Here is a 22,705-nt window from a genome sequence, read left to right as displayed (position 1 = left end):
GGCACATCTTGGCTGTGTAATTTGTATTGACCCCCCCTGAATCAATCAACTAACTATCATCTGTATTGCAAAAATGAAAAGTGTACACTGGGAGAGTGACAATATCAAATGTGTCTTTCAATTGATAAAAATTAATAATAAGCTATAATAATAGCTCTGTGCCAGTAATTTTTAACTAGATATAATATAATTTTCAACCAAATATGTATCATATTCAATGTACATTTGCATGCAAAAGTCATCAATAAAATGTTTTCATTGATCTTTTGAACAATATTTATTGTGTCCTGCATGTATTGATGTCATATAGACTGGTCCTAATTTGGAAAATTGTCTTCCAATATTATTGGCATCTTTGCGTAATGCGGCCCACACATGTTAAATTTTATTGATCAATAACAATTAGACCCTAGATACAAGAGTGGATACAAAATCTGCCATTTGTAGACCTATATGTACAATGGTAGATTTTGTAGCCTATCTTGCATCTAGGGTCCCCAATATGAATAAAAAAATGATTGATTGTGTCATGGGGCGCATGTTTATTTTTAGTTGAGGAAAATACCGCAAATTGCTGTATGGGTGTGAAGTTGAGGGGCAGATTTAGAATCTGCCAGGAGCCAAGAAGGCACCTTTGAGCAAATCCCGGAACAAATTGAGTTATTCAGATTGAGGTCAAAGGTCACACAAGGGGATAAAAAAATAAGGAGTAAAAAAGCCAATGGTCATATCTAGAATGCCTAATTAATGAGATATATGACAAAATAGCTCAATTGCACATGGGTGAATTTTTCAAAATGCTCCAATTGCAATGAAAAATGGTCTTAAATTATCCCCGTCTTGACAAAATGAAACACATGGAGCATTTTGAAAATTTGACCCATGTACATTGATACTAATAATTCCCTTAATAACCTATTTTGACCTATGCCTCATGAAGCATCTTGAAGATACACGATCATTGACTTTTTGTATTCCATGGGACCAGAGGAACAACATGTGATAAAAAAATCACCAGAATCGGTAAATAAAAAGCAATTTTTTTTCCTCGCTTCGCTCGATTTTTTCCCCAATCAATTCATGTTTTGCCCGAAACAGAAGAACATGCAAGACAATTGTCAGAGGCCAATGAGGCATTTTTTTGGTGTTTTTTAGCCATTTTTTGTCAAATCCCTCAGCATCCTCTTCCCTTCCCCCTCTGAAAAAGTCCTGACAGTCCTTTTTGGTCTTTTTTGGAGGAATGAAGAGACCTCGCATTTTAATACAGGGTCGTAGCCTGGATTTTGAAAAAGTGGACCTTTTTTCCCAAAAGTAGACCTTCCCAAATTTGGGAGGCTTGTATGACCAATCGGAGAAAGCCCACTGATAAAGAACTACTTATTTTACTTGCTACTCGTGCAAATTGGACCTTTTTTGATCTGAAAGAGCCTTACAAAAAACCTGCAACACTCGCAAAGGGAACCTTTTTGGCTTTGGCGAGTTTGTGATAACCACCCCCACAATGGCCCGCCCCGGCTACACCCCTACACAAAAGAACAATTTTTCTTTAATATCTTGCAACATTGCAGCTATAAAATATCGGGGGTGGGGTGCTTAACACAAAATATGACCATACGGGTATGCTCCCTAGAAAGCCCCCCGTGAATTTTATAACAGTGAAATTTTAGTGGTGCGCGCCCTGAAAATGTTGGTGCTCCAATGAATGTAGGAAAACAAAAATTCAAAACAAAGATGGGCGACATTATTGAAGCTTCGATACGAGGAGGTAAAATTTCCATTTGTAATTTAGTTGTAAGAATGTTTTCATACCGATTTTTGACTAATTGATATGTTTTTAATCAATGTGGTTATATTACTTTTCAGTCATAGGCCTTTCTGGGCGGTATAGATAGCGTGGAAACTGGAATGGTAATGTTGAATGTGACTGAATGAGTAAGCTTAAAAACCTAAATTCAGTTCATCATAGTCATGTCATGTAATCTTGCGTTTTGCGCAATTTTTCGCGTTTAAATTGTATCGCGCGTCTTTAAATTTAGTGTCGCGACGCGCGCCGTATTTTTTATTTAGAACAGCAGATCAAAAGATGAGACATCAGTCAACGCAAAGTTTTAGCGGTAGGCCTGTTCAAATTGCCTTTTTTACATATTTTTCCTAGAAACAAGAATTAATCACAGTTGTTTTAATAAATCATAACGTGGAGTAATAAACACACATTAATCAACGTGAGTCAGTTATTCAAGTTTTGCCACCGCTATCATCTCATCACATCTTAAAACAACTTTGTGGAAACAAATAACAACTTCAGCAACTACTGATTCAAAATGCCTGACACTGCCAGTCCTAGCGACAGTGCCAGTAGCAGTAACATCAACAAGTTGAAGTTATCAAGACGGAACACAAAGGGTCAGCTCACAAGAACACTAGGTACCTTAGCAAGCTTAATGAAAGGAGATGACGCTGAAACTGTTAAGGAATACATGAGACGAGCTGAACACCAGTTTATGAAGGTTGAAGAAAAACATGGAGAATTAATGGAGGTTGTAGAAGATCAGCATGAGTTTGAAGAGGAGGAGAGTTGGATGTCCGATTGCGAAATGGAATACGTCCAAGCGATGTTACATGCAAAAAAATATGTCGCGCAGACACAGTCACCCGCAATCTTACCAGTGGTCAATCAGCAAGCAGAGTCGCAACCACGCACCGTATCCCGGCTGATGTAGGCCTACCCACAACACCTCAATCTACAGCTCCTACACCTCATGCTTATTCATCATCAACTCCAAGGATGACCAGAATGCAGTTTCCTACCTTCAACGGTGATCTCAAAGAATACAGAAGATTTAAAGAAATGTTTACACACTGCACAACAGGTATGTCAGAGTTACATTGCTTCTACCAGCTTAGACAGTCCATGGTCAATACAACTGAGAAAAACAAGATCAAGGGATGCATCAATTTGGAGCGTGCTTGGCAGGTACTTGATGAGTGTTATGGTGACCAAGATAAACTAGTCGACAGCTTATTAACAGAGTTGGAAAATTTGAAGACGTATGAGAGAAGAGGCAAAGCTGACCTTCCTGCAATGAGTCAATTTGTCCAGACACTTCAAAACTTTGAGACACATGCAGAGGCGATTGGATTGAGTGGAGAATTAAACAGCAAAATAATGTTGAGTCAAATAAAGCACAAGCTGCCGGAAGACCACCGAATAGCATATTACAAGAGCATTAGAGACTCAGGTGACACAGACTCCCTCACCGGTCTTGTCAAGTGGCTGCACGCTCATCTCATGCTGCTCGAGAAAGTCAAGTCGACGGTTGCAGATGCTCCAGCTCCACCACCACCAGCCAAGTACGACTTCATAAAGTCTCCAGATCTACAAATGCTGCTACTGTCTACAACAACAACAACAATAACAACAGGAGTCCATGAGCCAATAATCGTCAGTGTGCACTACATCCTGATGCCAAGACACATTATCTGAAGATGTGTAATAAATTCAGAGCCCTACCACTTCAAGAAAAGTACAAGATCATGAAAGAGAATGGAATTTGCTTCCGCTGTGGACACGATAATTGCTCAGCAGGGAAAGCCCCTCATGATACAAACTCCTGCCAGTTTGCGGCGCCATGCCGCATTCCAACATGTGGTTCTAATAGACACTTCTCTTCAATCTGCCCGGTCGTATATGGTGATCAAGAACGACAAAGAAACACCGGACAACGGAACGCCAGTGTCCATGTGACAACACATACTGTTGATGATGACAAGTTACAAGCTGTGTTACCCACTGCCATGGGCTACTTAAGATGTGGAAATCAGCGATACAAGGTGCGCCTATTGTTAGATGATGGTAGCCAGGCAACACTTGTGAGGAAAGGCATTTTTCCCAAGACAGCTCAAGACATATACCAAGATCACAATTTGACCCTGGTTGGAGGCACCACAGTCAACAGAAAGTTAAGGCTCTTGGACTGCCATATTGAAGATATTGGACGTACCTGGTCCTACCCACTGACACTCACTGAAATTGACACGCCCTGTGGGGATATACCGATTGTGCACCCAGATCAACTTCAGCAGTATAGTCATCTCAGAGACGTTGACATCGAGATTGCTCCCTCAGAGACTATTGATGTTCTACTGGGCGTGGACAATACTCACCTGATGGTATGGGACGAATACATTCTGGGAGAAAGATTTGATGAGCCTATCGCCGTCAGATGCCCGTTGGGTTGGTTCGTACAAGGTGGGCGCACCAGCAGTCCGTCGTCTCTATCAAACTATGTCAATGTCACAGCGATTGGTCCAATAGAAGACTTCATTGGTCTCGAGAAGGTTGGAATGGAACCAAAGAAATGTAGCTGCATGACAGATTCGCTGAATAAAGAAGCAACAGAGGCGATGCAACAAAGCGTGACACAACGAGCAGATGGCTCCTATGAAATACAACTACCGTGGAAGAAACCACCAACCGATCTCCCTGATAACTATACGTATGCTGTCAAGCGTCTGAAGAGTTTGGAAAACCAATTCTCTAGGCGGCCTAACGAGTGGGAAGTCTACTGTAAACAGATGAGAGATCAAGTAGATAGAGGTGTAGCTCGTCACGTAACAGAAGAGGAACTAAGACAAGACCGGAAAGTGGGAAGAAGATGTGGTTCCTTCCACACTTTGCTGTTGTCAAAGATTCCAAGACAACGCCTGTGAGAGTGGTGTATGATGCTAAAGCTAGATATCAAGGTCATTCGCTCAATGACTACCTTGTGAAGGGAGACAACATCAACTCCGACCTGTTTGAAGTAGCATTGCGATTCAGAGAGAATGAAGTTGGTGTAATTGCGGATATCAGCAAGATGTTTCAAGCTATCAAGATCAAGTCAGAGGATGCCCGGTTTCATCGATATGTGTTTCGTGAAAATCTAAGTCACCCCATTCAAGTCTATGAACTGACAACCGTGACATTCGGAGATAAGCCATCCCCGACTGCTGCTATTGTTACCCTGAGGCATGTAGTAGCTGAGAATGCTCCTGACAATGACCAGCTGAAGAGAGTCATCACTAAACAATTTTATATGGATGACCTAAATGAGTCGGTCATTGACGAGGAAGAGGCACTGGGCCTGAAGACCACTCTAACTAAGACTCTAGCAAAGGGGAACTTTACCATCCGTAAATGGCAATCAAATGCTAAAGAAGTGTGTGACAAGACGGAAGACAGCAAACAAGCAACTGTTTTGGGGACAAAGTGGGACCTCCAGAAGGACACCTTTAAGGTTAAAGAAGTGGAGCCTAAGAATGATGTCCCAACTAAACGCAGTATCCTATCACAAACAGCTTCGTACTTTGATGTTTTCGGCATACTGTCTGGAGTTCTCATCCGACCAAAGATCCTACTTCAGAAACTTTGGCAACTCAACATGGACTGGGATACCCCTCTCAATCCAAAGGGTGAACTATATGCCATCTTAAATGACATTAACCGAGATTTGGAGGAGATAGCCACCATAGAGATCCCAAGATGCCTGATTCCAGAGCGGTACAGAGGACAGCGACCCCTGCCAGAAGTCTCACTTCATGGTCTTAGTGATGCTCCGAAGATGCCATGGGCATGGGAGTATGGTTGAGATGGTCAGATTCCGAGAACAGTGAGGCGGAGCTTTGCTGCGTATGCGCCCGAGCGCGACTCACCCCTCTGAAGCAGTCCAGTATGCCCAGGAAGGAACTACAGGCGATCCTTCTACTGTCCCGCTTGATGATCACAGTAAAGAATGCCCTGCGGTTCAATATCTCGTACTCAAAGATATGGACTGACAGTATGACTGCCATCAGTTGGTTGAGAGGTCAATCTAAGTCTTTCCGCTCATATGTTGCCTATCGCGTGGGTGAAATCACATCAGAGTTCGACCCAGTCACCGATGTAGCTTATGTTCCGACTGATCAGAATGCGATTGACCTAGTCTCCAGAGGAGGAACAGCGACTGCTATGAAACAAGTACTGGAAGGACCTGAATACTTGAAACAACCACCCGCATCTTGGCCAAAGACACCTACAAATATCCCTGTTCAACCAGAAGATGAAGAACAGAAGAAGTTCCATGTGCGGAATGCCAAGACTTTGGCTGTCAAAGTTAACAAAGTATCAGAGTCATCACCAATATTGGATGCTACAAAGTTCTCCAGTTGGACTAAGTTGAAGATGGTGACGGCTAGAGTGTTATCGTTGAAGAAACTACCCAAGCATAAGTGGCTAAAGGAACTCACGTCCCAGATATCACAGTGGCCTTCCACTCAGCTAGTCAAGGAAGCAGAGTTGTATTGGATCCGACAAGCACAAAGAGAATTGAATTTCAAGATCCTAACATAATGAAGCTTGATCCTTTCTTCGATGAAGAGGAACTAGTGTACAGCGTGAGGCGGACGAGTTGGTCGAGCACCAGTATCCCATGATGTTAGACACCCATACCTCCTTCCGAAGAAGAGTCACCTGAGCATGTTGATCGTACGTGAAAGACACAGCCATGCCCTCCATGGAGGTCACCTGAGGACAGCAGCCGAAGTTAGGAAGGCTTACTGGATCATAGGTGACATCAATATCTCAAGACAAGTTGTGCACGATTGCATCACATGCAGGAAACACAGAGGCACCCCGACCAAACAGAGGATGGCAGATTTACCAGAGTTTCGTGTGGCGCCATGTACTCCACCTTTTAAGACAACGCTGGTGGATTATCTTGGACCTATAACCGTGAAACTCAACAGAAACACGACTACCAAAGGCTACTGTGCTGTTTTCACGTGTGCAGTAACTAGGGCAGTTCACTTAACATGTGTCCAAGATTTGTCTACACAAGCATTTCTTCAGGCGTTGGAGCGATTTGTTAGCATCAGAGGAGCTCCCTCCTTGATAGTTAGTGACAATGGAACCTGCTTCAGAGGAGCTAACAACACTATCAATGAGTTGAACTTAAGACTTGACCATAATGAACTAAGATCTCACTGCCAACGCTACAACCTAGAGTGGAAGTTCGGGCCTCCTGGTGGACCTCATTTTCAGGGTGCTGTGGAAAGGATGGTGCAGGAAGTCAAGAAGGGAATGAGACATCTAGTAAAGTCTGATAGATTAACGTTCATCGAGTGGGAGACTGTGTTCTGTCAGATATCTGGACTCATTAACACGCGACCTTTGACTGCCAAGTCGTCGTCACCTCTAGATCACCCGCCGTTGACGGCAAATCATTTCTTGATCGGAAGAGGCGATTTACCATGCCCTGCTATTCCATGTGAAGAGTACAACGGAGATCTACGAAAGCGCAGAGAGATTTGCAACGCCATGGTGGATGGTTTTTTTTTTTTTGGATGGAGTGTATCCACAAGCTGTCACCACGTCAGAAGTGGCAACGAACAAGCGAAAACCTAAGTGAGAGAGACATTGTACTTGTGGTTGGTGAAGACACAAAGCGCGGTTCCTGGAAGATGGCGAAATTGTCGAAGTCTACCCAGGGAAGATAACCTCGTGAGAATCGTCGGAATCAAGTACGCTGATGGATCAAAGGTTAAGCGGCCTGTGACAAAGCTCATTCTTCTCATGAAGAATTCAGAAAGGTCAGACCTTGAATCTCCATGAAGTGCTAAACAGAATCTGAACTTGGATGTATGCTTGTACGCTGTCCAAAAAGTTTGCTTCTAATTTGGATGTATGCTTGTACGCTGTCCAAGAAGTTTATGTTTAAAATTGGATGTACGCCATGCGCTGTCCAAGAAGTTGTTAGTTGGTGTTAAAGCCATTGATTTGATTCATCTGATTCTGACCATTATTTATGTTGAATAACTTGATGATTTAAGATTCAACTGGATGTATGCTTGTGCGCTGTCCAAAAAGTTTGTTTCTGTATTTGGATGTATGCTTGTACGCTGTCCAAGAAGTTTGAGTCTAAATTTGGATGTACGCCATGCGCTGTCCAAGAAATTATTGTAGATCCATTGATTTCATTCATTGTAATTTGCTATCCTAATTATTTATGTTGAAAAACAAAACAAAAACAAAAATTGTTTATCATAATGTAAACAATGATTTGGTCTATTAATCGTAGTTATAAGACAGTGTTAGCTAAGACAATCCTTTTTCTAATTCATTTTTGTTGATTAATTATTTGTGACATTCCGTCACGCTTAAGGGGCTGGGATGTCATGTAATCTTGCGTTTTCTTGCAAATTTTCAAGCGTTTAAATTGTATCGCTGCGCGTCTTTAAATTTAGTGTCGCGACGCTACCGTATTTTTATTTAGAACAGCAGATCAAAAGATGAGACATCAGTCAACGCATAAAGTTTTAGCGGTAGGCCTGTTCAAATTGCCTTTTTACATATTTTTCCTAGAAACAAGAATTAATCACAGTTGTTTTAATAAATCATAACGTGGAGTAATAAACACACATTAATCAACGTGAGTCAGTTATTCAAGTTTTGCCACCGCTATCATCTCATCACATCCACGATTATCGCACTTTCAGTTTCCCACGACGCGTTTGAACGGGAATTGGATTGCGTACTTTTTCGATGTCTAGTGAGCAAATTTTTTCAATATTTTGAGAAAATGATGTCAAATTTTCTATTCTGTATTGTTTGGTAATAATGTCTTTTGCCAATAGTATGTTTAAAGTTGTAATTTTGTGTTTTTGATCGCAAAGATCGGATATTTTCGTTCGATTCAATTCTGAACCCTTCATAAGGGTGCCGATTTCGCAGAACTTTGACGATAATTTTGCCTTTTGGACACTAAAATGCTTTCGATCCTTAATTTTGTTTCAACCGAGTCTTAAATTAGCAAGCACAATACGCTTGGTACCACTTTTATATACATTGATGAAATTTTAAAGATTTTTTTTCAGGTTTCTAACCGGCGCAAATCGTTAAGTGTGTATTTCCCATTGACATCCAAAATGGCGTAAGCCAGTCCTCAATATACATAGGTACGGCGTATATATATAGGACTGGCAAGCGAGTCTAGTTCATCATGAGTTTTTATGATGTATAGTAGGCCCTATAAATAAAGACAGAGATAAAAAGAATTTATTGCATCTGATGTCACTGCCAATTACGATCCTTGATTGGTTAGCACATGTTAATAGCGTGTAAAAGCATGAAAAGGAAGACCGATCTATCTGGTGCTGATCGGAGAAAAGGAACAACAGCAAATGGCGAAAAATTATGTACTTATACAAGGCAAAAAGCAGCTTTTCTAGGCATTGTTGACATGGTGCCTTCGCCAAAGAAAGTTTCCTACTATAAAGACTTAACTTTGAGATGGTTTGTATGTTTGAAAGTGCAAAATTAACAATTAGGCGACCGGTTATACCGCTGTGTTCAGCAAATCACATCATCATCACGACATTTGTAAACAAACCATGCTCGAGTTTGATTGACACTCACAGATGACGTCAGGTGCGATAAATTCGTTTTATCTCTGTCTTTAATTATAGTTACACTGGGTTTAATCTTGAGAAGAACGGCAGTCCCTTGCTCAGATTGACGCGAGCGCCCTGTTAAATGAGCGACGTACGCGGAGCTTTGTGTTCACAAGGGCGCCGATCTGTGCTGAACAACGATATGACACACTGCCACAATCGGCCATTCAGATTATCGGTATGTTGCTATCAATTATGGCTATGATTGTGAGACGATTGATTCAGGCAATCAGAACCCCACTTCCGTGTATACGATCCGCACGCTCTAAAAATGTAAACAAGTGCCGTTCTTCTCAGCTCGGACAAAAACTTTAAGTTAATATACCAGTTCCAATAAACTCCCAGCTCCGACCGGGAGTTCATAGGTGCTGTGTAGGCCTATGTGTTTATACTTGAATGTGCATTCACATGGATACATAATTAGCAGTCAGTACAAAGAAATCGTTGCTCCAAAAATGATTGCAAATTTAACATTTGAAATCATTTTTCACTACAAAATATGATATGAAAACACACATGTGCAGGCTCATTGCACCCAAAGTATAAACACTAGCAAGTTCAAAGCTTACATGCATACATTTCTTGTCATTAAATGTCAAGGTCAATTTCATCAGCTATCAATGAAAAATGAAAATAAAATAATTTTTCATTACAGTTTGTCCAGTGCTCTGAAGTACAAAGTGACCACGTGCGCGTATACAGCACATAAACAGTGTGCAGCGCTTTGTCTCTGCTGCAGGTACCGTATACATACCTTTAAGGATACGATACATGATTTACCGACAAGTGACTCATTTCGGAATGCGATCATGAATTTTGAAGCTCGGCCACGGTGGCAGTTGAGTGGTGCAGTGTTATGATAAATGATAAATCTCAAAATGCCATCTTAAGCCCTTTGTTTACTAAAAAAAGACACGTTTTGTAAAGATAGATTAGCCGTTTTATGCATAAATAGCACGAACGTTTGGGAAAGGTTTCAAACAAATAATAAAGACACTGATGTGATGATGAAATTGCGTAAGTTGGTAAATATCTGCGTCGCAATGTTTTGTTTTGGTTTTAGGAATTTGACCTTAAAATTTACGACTTCATGACATTATCATTCGAAATCAACAAAAGATATTTCAACAGTATATGGTCATTTTCACGGTAAAGGGTGTAACTTTGGATTTTTAACATTTTAATCCGTAGTGTTCTAATAAAGCCACAGAATTCCATAATTTTTGGCCACATAAGTCATCTAGTTAGCAGCTACCTTGGGTAGCATAATCAGCTTTGGGAGTTACTGCGTTCAGTTTTAGCAGGCTTAAATGTACTTAATATTGCCATTTGGAAAAACTATAAAAAACAGTAACATTTTTGTAAAACCCTGTGTTTTCTTCAGTTAGTTCATGGATAATTTTTCTTATCCTGAAAGTACAGTCATATGTTCAGTAAACACTGCCACATTAGATTTAATTGTGAACGGCCCTGTATTTTTGAGAACCAGACTTCGATATTTGTCGTTTCGAGGCTTCATTTTCCGTTAACAATTGTTAACAAACTTTGTGGGTGTAGCTTTGGTTCATAATTCTTGGTTATTTCTTCACTTCTTCTTGATTTATAACAGTTGTTATCTTAACTTGAAATGGGTAACAAAAATTAGCCGATTTGCAAGCTTTTAAAATTTTTATAAAATCTTGACTTCAAATAGCCGTTTTTCCGTTAACTTTTTTGAAGCCTCCGAAACAAACTGTTCAGCAAGCTTGTGCAAATATAAATAAAAGAGCTCATCCAATCTATTTATCAAAATGTAGCAAAGTAGATCCTCAAGTCACATGTTTTTAAATCGTGGAGATATATATCACCGTTTGAAAATGGGACCCAATACAAACTTTCCGTTAACAATTGAAGCCTCCGAAACAAATGAAGCCTCCGAAACAACAGTAAACTTAATTATCATCTATGCATATCTAAATTGGTGTGTTTCATACTGATATCTGCATTGTAATTATTACTTGATATGTGCAGAATGTCATAAATTTTAAAAAAAATTGACATTATGGTTAATGTTTGAAAAATATACTGATACCTTGAAAAGCCTGTTTCGGAAGCTTCACATGCAAAAAACACCATACTTAACAAATGGGTGAAAAAATTAATGTGTGATAAATCTACAATATCTGCCGCATAGAATCATTGATTCAATACACACAAGAAAATAACAGCTTAGATGATCCCAACACTGTTGTTTTCAAAAAACTACTTCTGCAATGTTTAACAATTGTTAACACGAAGCCTCCGAAACAAAAAAAAAAGACTTGCTGTGATAATTTAATTTTTGTCACAACTGAAATTCAATACTTAGAAGCAAAGCATGAAAATTGGTAATTGTAATATTTTTTACCTATTTTTTTATGTCAACTTGTAGTAGTTAGCTAAATATTTTACTTTTATGATCACCTGTGTTGTTAACTGAAGCCTCCGAAACACAAATCGCTTGAATTGCCAATTCTAAAAAATAACTCCAATTTCTGTGAAACTTGGCTGGGAGGTTCCTTTCATCAAGTAGTATTTGTACATGAAGTTAGACATTCAAATTATTTTAGGAACCCAATTAAAACTTAAAAAATATGTTTAAGGTTTGGAAATTTCCATTGTAAATGACACTTGATGTTAAAAATTTTCAAAACTGCAATTACAAACATAGCAAAACATGGTATAAAATTTAACTTATATCTGTTGACTTACTTTGGAATGGAATTTCACATGTATTCCAGCTTTCATGTCAACATTTTCTGAGGTTATGTAAAATACATTTTTCTTAGATTTTAACCAAAATGTTATGCAAATGTCAAATTTTTATTAGAAATCAAAAGGTTTAAGCCTTGAAACATTATTTTACTTGAATTTAAGTTGCTTCTATGCATGATTTCAGTAAACAGAAACAAATTTAAGTGGTTTGAAATTTTGACCCTAAAAATCAAAAGTTACACCCTTTACCGTGAAAATGACCATATGGCTTCATTCTTTCTCTAGAATGTTTTATACATGTATGTACATGTATGTGAAATAGCTTCACAATGGTTCGCTGCATAATGGTAAAAACAGCCTTGACCTAAAAAAGGTGAGAGGTACCATATTTACGGATTCAGGCTAAATTTAAAATTGATATAAAACGTTTGTTTTTTGATCGATTACAAAAATTCATTTTTGTCATATAATGAAATTGTGTCTGGCGTGAATTACACTACAGGTTTTTATTCTTAGGGCTCTTTGACTTCTTCAAATAATTTTTTAAATGATAGAGTGAATCCCCTGGCCCTCTATAGTTATGCACAAAAGATCGAGTCCCCTTAAAATTGGCACAATATGGCTAAAGAGGTACTGCTAGAATGTACCTCATTTCTTAACATACATTGTATATTGAACCACTTGTCTTGAATCACTGACATTTCAGTGAAGTAATTGGATTCCTTGCCCCTATAATATACACAACTTTTGTTACTGGGTACCAGTGTGCAGGTAGTTTTTGAGAAAAATGCAAAATTAGTCACAAAATTTATCAGGGGTGTAGTACCACCTTAATGAGAACTACATACTGCACACTCCACCCTCACTCCCTCTCTTTCTCTTCACTCCTTGCTGTCTTTCAAAATTATAATGTTCTTGTGTTAAAATAGGTCAAATATGATATGCTTAAATGCTTACGTATTTTATTTATGTCCTTCTCCTTAGGTTGGATACTTCTACCTGAACTGTTAAGTTAACTACACATGATCAACTACCACATGTACAACCATCATGGCTACATCACTCAAACGAGATTTTGATGACAACTTGTCGTGCCCAGTATGTCTAGAAAATTTTGTCGGCGAACATATACCCAAAGACTTGGATTGCCCCCATGTGTGCTGCCTTGTATGTCTCAACGATCTACCATCAGATATTATTGGTGGTTTCAAGTGTCCTCAGTGTACAAGGGTAACTACCATGCCGGAAGGAGGGGTATCGGCCCTTAGGACTAACTTACTTGTACGTAGTTTGGCTGAGACGTTGAAGAGCCACAAAGAAGCCGAGGATGTACGGAACGCTAATACGTGCTTGAACCGCGGCCACAGTGATCAGGAAGTTCTTTTCTTTTGTAAAACCTGCAAGCATTCTATTTGTCAATACTGTATTATAAACGACCACTTGCATCACAGATATGAACCGATCCAGTCTTTGGTGAAAACACAGCGACAAAAAAGCTGGACGTGCTTTACAAAAAAGCAAAAGTTCAGATAGTGAAATGCGAGCAGTATGACGCAAAAGTGACTGAAAATGAAGAGATGCTGACTTCAAAATTTCAAAAGGCAGAAAGGAGAATTGACGAGAGAATTCAAGCGTGCGTGGATGAAGTCAACGCACAAGGGGAACATTTGAAAAAGAAGCTTCAGGAGTTGAAAACGAAAACTCTAGAGATAGTGCAAAAGCAGAAGCAAGATAATCAACAACAGTTGCAAAGTAAGAGGGAAGTTGTTGAAGAGACCCAAAGTCAGTTAGAGAAAGCATCCGATTTGGAGTATGTGGTTCTACATGAGAAGTTGTTTGGGAAACTGAAGATGTTGATTGAAGATGATACGACAAATGCTGGCAGTGCTTACTCAGCAGAGACTGGTTTCAAATTGGAGGTTTGTGTAAATAAATATTCTAAAATTTAAATAATGTATCAAGTGAGTAATTTTACTTTCAGCCTCTACATTGTACATGTAGGTCTAGAGAAAGGAAATTTCTTAATCCAATCGCAACTACCACTGCTGAGGTGATGGGTCAGTGAGTGTATATAATTTGGTTCACCTCAAGTTTGGTAGTGACGTACATGTACATGTGCATATTTTGCGCGCCACAGTATCGAATCACGCGCGGAAAGTTAAACATGCTGAGTGAACAAGCACGCGTACAGAGGCGGTTTGTTGCCATGCTTTATACGGCGCAACCTCGAAAAAGCATTGACATCACTACCAAAGTTGAGGTGAACCAAAATATAGCAAAAATGTCAAGATTGGTAATGACATCAATGAAGACAATGACATTGACAATGACATTTCAATTTTGAAACCGGTCTATTGTAGTCACAGGCAGTTCTGGCCAAAGTTTGATGCACCTGGGCCAAAAGGTTCATTTAAGCCATTGAGTGACATACATTAATTATCATCTCTGATACAAGCTTCATATACATTGTGGAGTGCACATGGGACAAAATCACAAAAAACTATATTCAGTGTGCCAATCCAGAAAAAAATCAGTTTATCCAGCGGATGACCAGGTCCTGAAATCTGGTCATCCGCCAAAATTTTTGGTCATCCGTATATTCCAAAACCTAAAAAATAAAGAACTTAAATTTTTTTATGGGCATCCGACGTATAATCTGCAGTGAATTTCTGGTCATCCGCAAGCAAATCTGAGTGTCAGGATGCCTGGATGACCATTTAATTTGCACGTTTTATATTATAGAGTCTGTAGATGGTATTTAAAACGACACCACGTATGACAGAGTCATCATCATTTAAATTGATGTGTAGGCCTATATATTTTATACAATCACCTTAAAATTTGCTATGACAAGTTGTCACAAGTAATTTTGTCTAATTAATTATTTATGTATTTTTTGTTTTTGTGTACAGGTGAGTTCATGGAATGTGGATCTTGGCTTAAATTTGATACCAGAACAGAATATGGGAGTCAGTGATCAAGACTTGCCATCAACAAGCAGCATGTCACCTCACAGTGGCCAAGGGGATGCGTGTTCACGCAATCCATCAACATCAAGAGACGACAATCAAGAACCATCAAGTACTAATAAAAGAATCAAACTTGAAGCGGAGGCTGATGTGCTATGTCTGAGTGATGAAGATGAGGATGAGAAGCCAGACTTCTTTGATTTAACCATTTGAATTCTGGTTTTAAAAAAACTGGCCTATAAAGCGATGAAAAAATCAAACACTTGTTCTGCGGCACAATCGACCCAGATTTTCCGTGTTGGGGGGTTAGCTGTGCATGCAATTAAAAACAACCACTTTTGGGACAAAGTGGAAAAAAATTCTGACCAACCAATGACCATAGAACAGGGTGGTTTTTGTGGGGTTTTTTCAACACCTAAAGGAGACTGGTCCAAATGCAATTTCCACCATGGGTGAATGACCTTGATGAAGTGGCATACTCCCAACCCCCACCTGTAGAGTTTCATGCACTTTTTCCATCGCTTTTGATACAAGAGCCAAAATGTGATTTTGAAAGCTCCTACTGGTGAATAAAAAATCTGTTGACCTACTTCTGACACATTTTAGCTTTCAAAATCAAATCAAAGCAATTGAAAGCATCTGTCAGCCTTGAAAAGTGGACTTTTCCAATGATATCGAAATTTCTATTAGGTTTTTAAAACATGGCGACGTTTACAACCCCTTATGAAGCAATCGCCATAATGTTAACAATCTTGCACTTTAACAGTATGTAATAAATATATAGTATGAGAAGGAGTAATATTTATTATATTGATCAGTGCCAGAAGTGAGTAAGTGCAAATGCTGCCCTGTGAACATTTTATATATTTTACTCACCTAACATGGCAGCTACACATAGCAGCTATTGCACATACCCACTTCTGGCACTGAGCAGTCGAAACCTAAACCAAAATTGCTTATAAATGTGCTAAATTGTGGAACTCATTTGATGACAGTTTAAAAAATGCTGCAGATTTTGCTAGTTCAAACACCAATTGTGTTATTTTTTTGTGTTACATGCCGGAAATGGAAATTCTTGCCATCAGTGTCAGAAATATCTAGAATAGTAAAATTTGATGTTTTAACCCAGTGAAAATATCTTACACTTCCCACAATGCATTTCTTCCATTTCAATTTTCTTTCTGATTTGCTACATGTATCTAGTGCAACTTGGGTCGATAATGACAAAAAGTACCTCCATGAACAGATATCCAGATCTTGCAAAATATGTTTAATTAATATTCATGACTATCGACCCATGTTTAGCCAGTCTGTTACCAACATGAAAACAAAGGGAACATGTACGAAGTAATTAATATGAGTGTCCTTTGCTATAATGAGGTGATGCATCATGTTTGCAAACGATTCTGCAAAGGGTAAGATATCTTCTCTTTTTGTTGTTTTGCCTGATGTTTGAAGAAATGTTCAATTTCTTTTTTTACTTCAGTGTTGTGTTTGTTGGTTTAAACGGTCGCTCCGTGTGGAGACACGCTTGGGTCCTGATAGGACCAGGCTCAAACAAAATGCTCAAGCCAGGCTAAAAAGCCTATAAGCATGCTGGCCTGTATGGAAAGAGAAGTGAGAAACAGATTTGAAGACAAAGAACAAGGAAAAGAAGGCCACTTCCAACAATCAAGTTAACAATTTTACTGTCAGCCATTGGATCAAGAGAAAGGAAGTGCTTAATCCAATCTCAACTGCCACTGAGGCTGTGTGCAACATTAAAATAATAATCTAAGAAATGAATGAAAGTCCATTTCAGTGACCCTTTACATTGTATTTAGCCTAATTATACTATATAGTATATTTTACGATCAATGATATTTGTAGCTGAGATATGAGTCCTCAATAAAATTGTCATGTTAAAGGTCTAGATCGTTGTGCGCCCCAAATGGAATGTGTGACTGGTTTATGTAGTTACAATAACTAGTTGATGATACATATCCACCACAAAGTTGCTAACCCTTGACACTGCCTAATGGATATACATGAATCATTTCTATGGGCAGTATTTATCTCAAGGTGACCACAAAATTTACTCAAGCAAGTATCACTTGTCATCATGATGGTTCCAAGTGTAGTCTAAACTTGATATTTTCCAGATTTTTACCTGGCGCTTTAAGAACAAAATGTGAAACCATGACCTACCCTCTCTGTGCTGTTCTAGATGTGCTATGAATCTCCTCATCAGCTGACAGGGGTCACTAAATATTTTGCGATCAGAGAGGAGGGGCAGTCTCAGGACCTGTGGTAATCAGTGTGGTGATCAGAGAATTTGTGCCCTTGTCACTAGACTGGACTTACGTGAGGGCTCTGATTAAGAGCTATGTTAATTTTGATTTGTGCAAGAAGCCCACAGAGGGGGGAGGGGTACGGTACTCACTACTCAGTACAAATGACCATACGGGGACATACCACAAACATGGGTAGCATTTTTGGCCTTCTGGTATATCAATGACCCCTTTTTCTAAACCAATTTTGGTATTGATGGGTGCGTCTTTCCAAATTTTTTCCAAAATTTGTGAGAAATTTGGTAAAAATCAAGACAATGTGAGTCACATTCGACTTTTGGTATATTGATGGGTCAAAATTTCTTGAAAAATTGGTATATTGATGGGTCCACTTTCAAATTCTCAGCGGCACACCCCTACCAAAACCAAACTTGAGCCCCCCCGGCAAGAAGGCTCCGAGCCTCCGCCTACAATAGCTGCCAGGTATCTTATTTTTTTAAATGTATAAATGCAACAGGGCTTTATAATGCAAAAATTGTCATATACATATATGTCTATATATTGCAGGTATTTCTTGTACTAACCCCTCAAAACGTTAATGTCAATGATGATGCTGGAGACAGCCATTACTGCTTGTAGGCAGGAAGTGTCGAAAGTAAATGTTCACACATACAGTGGGTATATTTAATGGAAATGTGGTAAAAGATGTTTGGGGAGAGAGAGAGAGGAAAGGTGTGAAGATAAAACAAGATTGTCATTGTTGAGTTGAACTTAAACTGGTCACACAACTAAGAAAAAATTTGACTTACTCAAATTATGTCCTTCATCCGACAAGACTTTTTCAAGACTGGAGCGGGATTTTGGTCTTGTGACTTAGATATATGACATCAGAGTCACATTGATTACTTACAATCGCAAATTTCCAATTTGCGAGTGTTCTGTTTTTGGTCAGTTCTTTCTTTCTTTCTTTCTTTCTTTCTTTCTTTCTTCTGTCAAACTTTTAACGAGCCATTGTAGCCATATGCTTTAGGCCAATGTAACCATATTTGGTCACAAGGACCATTGGGTAGGGGCACAAATGTTACATGACCAACTCGAGGTCAAAGGTCATCCAAAGGTCATTATGGCCAAAATGTGATTTTCACTAAAATGCTTCTTCTTCCACAAATTACATAATACAATGACGTCACTTGCATACCTGCATCGCCTTTAGCCAGTGTCTAAAAGTTGTACAAAGAATTGGGGTCAAAGGTCATTAAGGGGGTAAAATCTTACAATTGCATTATCTCGACATCCATAAGGGGTATGGGGCTCAAACTCGTTAACAACAAATCTCATGACCAGGGGAACATATTACAGGGGTCAGGTCAAAGGTCATGCAGAGGTCATATTTTAGAAATGCATTTTCTGTACATCTGTAAGGGGTACGGGACTCACACTCTGTGACAACAAACTTGATAACCAGGGGAGTATATTGGAACACTTTGCAGGGGTCAGGTTAAAGGTTATCTGGGGTCAAATCTTATAATTTCTTTTTCTGGACATCTGTAAGGGGTATGGGGCTCAAACTCAGTGATAACAGATCTCATGACCAGGGGAACATTTTGCAGGGGTCAGGTCAAAGGTCATGCAGAGGTCAAATTTTAGAAATGCATTTTTGGACATCTAATGGGTACGAGGCTCAATTTTGATGACAACAAACCTCGTGACCTGGTAAACATTAAGGTCAAAGGTCAGATCAAAAGGTCATTAAAGGGTTACATGCCTGGCGATTGTCTGCGCTCTGTGAGCGCAAAATAATTATCTCTAGTTTGTATTTCTGTCAGTAAATATTTTAAGGTTTTTATCGCAAAAATATCTCTTGAGTAGTTATCATAATGTGATGTGATCAAGCAAAATGAGTCTGATGATGATCTTTGAAAATCAAATTCCATATTTTTATATTGTCAAGAAAAGGACTTCCTTAACTTGATTCCACTGAATGCCATTTCTATTACCTTATTAGAAAGTTATTCAAAACTTTGTCATCACACAAAAGTATTACATTTAACATTTTTGCCCATATCTGTGTGAACTATAATTTCCAAGTTCCGACTCATTTTGCTTGTGCTTATTTCACGAAACAATGTAAATCTCTCTGTAAGGGAACAAACCAAAGTATTGATGAAGTTCTCAAACTGTACTATGAATGAAACTAGTTTTGTTAGGGAGGGATGGAATTTAAAATGTTGAATATGTCTCTCCTATGCTCTTAAAAAACATTGCAATGTTATTTTGACCCACTACCAGTTTTGTTACAGATGGGGACGGAGGTGGTCAGCTATGAAACTAAACTAGTTACGTTTACAGGTGTTCATTGATCTTTTGGTTTATTCCCTTAGTGTAATATGCTATGCCCATCATTGACTATACTTTCATTCTGTGTTAACCCCATGAGAACTACCTGCCGATTGGCCAAAAAGAAGTTTTCATTATCGATTGGACCAATCAGCAACATTGTTAGAATAATTTCACCACGCAAAAAAAATGGGGTGAATTATTTGCAAAGCTCCATTCTGATTGGTGATTAAAGTGAAGATATCACGTAATTGACCAATCAGAGGCAATGTTAGATCGTCAGGTAGTGCTCAGGGGGTTAAAGCAATATTGTAACATTCCCACAAAATGTTAGTTTTCACTGTCAGGTATGTCTCTTTTTAATTTTGAGCCAAATAAATGAGGTCAAACAAAGAAAATCCCTATAATTTCAGTGCCTATGTTGCCAATGCATGGCACTACGTTGATCATGACTGAGTTCAGTCAGCTTGAAGCACCTAAAACCTTTATTTTTGCATGGTATGTTATTGTATTCAACATGTACATTACAATTTACATCATGTAAAAATCAGAAGGGAAAAAATGAGGGTGTCCTCCTCGACAATGTTACAATATTGCTGTAAATGTCAGATTTTGTTTATTGCTTTAAATACAATTTGTATAGTTTATTATCACATAATTTTTTCCCAAAATATCAAAACCTGAAATTTTAAACTATTCTGTATGTTGTGGTGTAAATGTTGAGAAGAGCAGTGTCTGGTAAAATCAAATAACTTGTATTTTTCCATTTTATGAGCAGCCATATTATAGCTACCTATTCTATTTTGTAAATGAAAGTGATAGAATGAATAAATAGAAACATGTAATTTTAAATGAATGAATAAATCAGTGTGTGTGATGAGTGAATTGATTGATGATCTGAAATTATAATACTAGTAAATGCAAGTGATTAATTCACTCCTTGCGAATTGCACGGTTGGCCATCCCAGGTTGTCAGAAAACGTTTAAATGTCGGGTTATATAAAGGGTACATTAATGGTATAAAACGTTTTCATAACATTAAATAACATTTGTTGGTAATTTACTGCACAGCAAACACAAATGTTTTACAGGAAACATTTAAATATCAGGTTATATAAAGGGTATAAAAACGTTTTAATAACATTCCAAAAACATTTTAAACAAATCATTCTAAACATAATGTTATTTTGTGGTTGAAAAAATATTTTGCAAAAAATGTTTGCCCAAAATATTTACAATAACGTTTTTAAAATGTTTTCACAACCTTTATATAACCCGACATTTAAATGTTATTAAAACATTTTGTAAAAAACATTTTAAGAACATTTCTGTGTTTGCTGGATGCAAATATTTTAACATAATGTTATTTAAGTGTTGACAAAATATTTGGCCAAAAATGTTTGCAAAACTAGTTAACAATGACATTTCGAAAACATTTCAAAAATATTGTTGTAGTGTGTTTTGATACAAAACGTTTTAAAATGATTTCATGACCTTTATATAACCCGACATTTTAATGTTATTAAAACGTTTCTACCTAAACCAAAACCCAAAATATAACTTATTTAAAACGTTTTAAAAACGTTTTTGTATTTGCTGGGATGTTTGTAGAGACTTACACCCAGCAGCATAATCGATGAAGAAACCTCTAAATCAACTCATTCTCTCTTTCTCACCGGGCACAAAAAAACTGGGAAGAAGAGCAAAAAATTGGGAAGGGGAAAAGGGGAGAAGGAGAGAAAAAGAGGGAAGAGAAAGGGGAAAGAAAAGAAGAGGGAAGAAAAAAGGAAGGAGAAGAGAAAAGGGAAGGAGGAAGAGAAAGGGAAAGAAAGAGGGAAGAAGATCTATAGGGTCCTACTACTTTCATTGTGAAATTTGTTCTCTGAAACACTGATTTTTTAGCTTCTAATATGCCAAAAACCACCAGTTTAATGCTTCACGGCAAGCCGCTCGCACATAAATACTACGATTTTTTTTTTTTTCAGAAATTGGGAAATTTTACAATCTTGCCCCCCCCCCCCGGAAGGTCAGGTCTGGTTACGCCCCTGTATGCAGCTGAGCTACTGCACCATTGGTGCTCTAGTTGTAAAATGAAACTGACAGGTGCACACAGGCACTTGCTTGGCTGAAAACTTTTAAATTTTATTTTCACTATAACTTTTAAACTAAGTAAATAACAAAGATTTGAAAATATATGAAAGAATGCATTTTTGGAAATGAATTCAACTGTATCTTCAAAATTTGACAAATATTGCCTCTTTTTGAAAAAGGATCAAAAATGTGAAAATTTGCTTACTTTTCATATTGTACTAATTTTGGGGATATAAAACCATAAAACAAATTTGAGGCCCTATTTAAAGGTAGTCAAAAAAGAGAAGGTAGTTAAGTGAGAAGGTAGTCTCTAGATTAATGTTTACTGTAAACATAACTAAATGGCCCGTGGATCAAATGATTTGGGTGAAAAAGTTTTGAGTTTTTTTGGACTTGATCAAATATGAGTATTTGTTCCAATTTCCAAAGATACAGTTGGAAAAATGTTTACTTTTATGTACATGCCTTCGTTACCGTAAGTCTGGGTGAAAACTGAGAAAGTTTAAACGTTTCCCGCCAAACAAGATCCTGTATGTATGCACGTAATGTACAAATTAGCTATATATTTATTCTCTATCATTAATTGGTATTGTTTAATATATATCTTAATTGTGTTACTGTTTTAAAATACTAAATAAAGAGGTTTTTCGACTGCAGAGTGCCAGAAGTGGGTAAATGCAATGGCTGCCCTCAGTGCCCTGTGAACATTTGGCAATTTCCACCAGTGTAATATCATATGCTCATCTACACAAGGCAGCTACACATGGCAGCTATTGCACTTCCCCGTTTGTGGCACTGAGCAGTTGTTTTTCTACCAGTAGAATAAAGCTGAAGAACGTT

At 38.2% G+C, this 22,705-nt stretch overlaps 3 protein-coding genes across 3 annotated transcripts; all 3 read left to right on the top strand.

Annotated features, from left to right (window-relative positions):
* The first annotated feature begins 1,718 nt into the window (after positions 1 to 1,718).
* Positions 1,719 to 16,370, top strand: LOC140135879 (uncharacterized). The gene is made up of 3 exons (XM_072157536.1): positions 1,719 to 1,765; positions 13,183 to 14,117; positions 15,111 to 16,370. The coding sequence occupies exons 2-3, from the start codon at positions 13,776 to 13,778 to the stop codon at positions 15,378 to 15,380; spliced, it is 612 nt and encodes a 203-aa protein (XP_072013637.1). The 5' UTR covers positions 1,719 to 1,765; positions 13,183 to 13,775; the 3' UTR covers positions 15,381 to 16,370.
* Positions 3,487 to 4,710, top strand: LOC140172562 (uncharacterized). Its single transcript, XM_072195706.1, has one exon. It carries the CDS (start codon positions 3,487 to 3,489, stop codon positions 4,708 to 4,710), a length of 1,224 nt encoding a protein of 407 aa, XP_072051807.1.
* LOC140172561 (uncharacterized) lies at positions 4,857 to 5,627 on the top strand. The gene has a single exon (XM_072195705.1). It carries the CDS (start codon positions 4,857 to 4,859, stop codon positions 5,625 to 5,627), a length of 771 nt encoding a protein of 256 aa, XP_072051806.1.
* Positions 16,371 to 22,705: the final 6,335 nt, after the last annotated feature.

This window comes from Amphiura filiformis, chromosome 16, assembly GCF_039555335.1.
Source record: "Amphiura filiformis chromosome 16, Afil_fr2py, whole genome shotgun sequence".
NCBI classification, from domain to species: Eukaryota; Metazoa; Echinodermata; class Ophiuroidea; order Amphilepidida; family Amphiuridae; genus Amphiura; species Amphiura filiformis.
This window is presented reverse-complemented; position numbering and strand designations above follow the sequence as displayed.

Coding starts and splice junctions, on each gene's coding strand:
- LOC140172561 (XM_072195705.1), top strand. CDS start 4,857: ATGTTTCAAGCTATCAAGATCAAGTCAGAGGATGCCCGGTTTCATCGA.
- LOC140172562 (XM_072195706.1), top strand. CDS start 3,487: ATGTGTAATAAATTCAGAGCCCTACCACTTCAAGAAAAGTACAAGATC.
- LOC140135879 (XM_072157536.1), top strand. CDS start 13,776: ATGCTGACTTCAAAATTTCAAAAGGCAGAAAGGAGAATTGACGAGAGA. Junction 14,118..15,110: donor AGACTGGTTTCAAATTGGAG/GTTTGTGTAAAT, acceptor TTTTGTGTACAG/GTGAGTTCATGGAATGTGGA.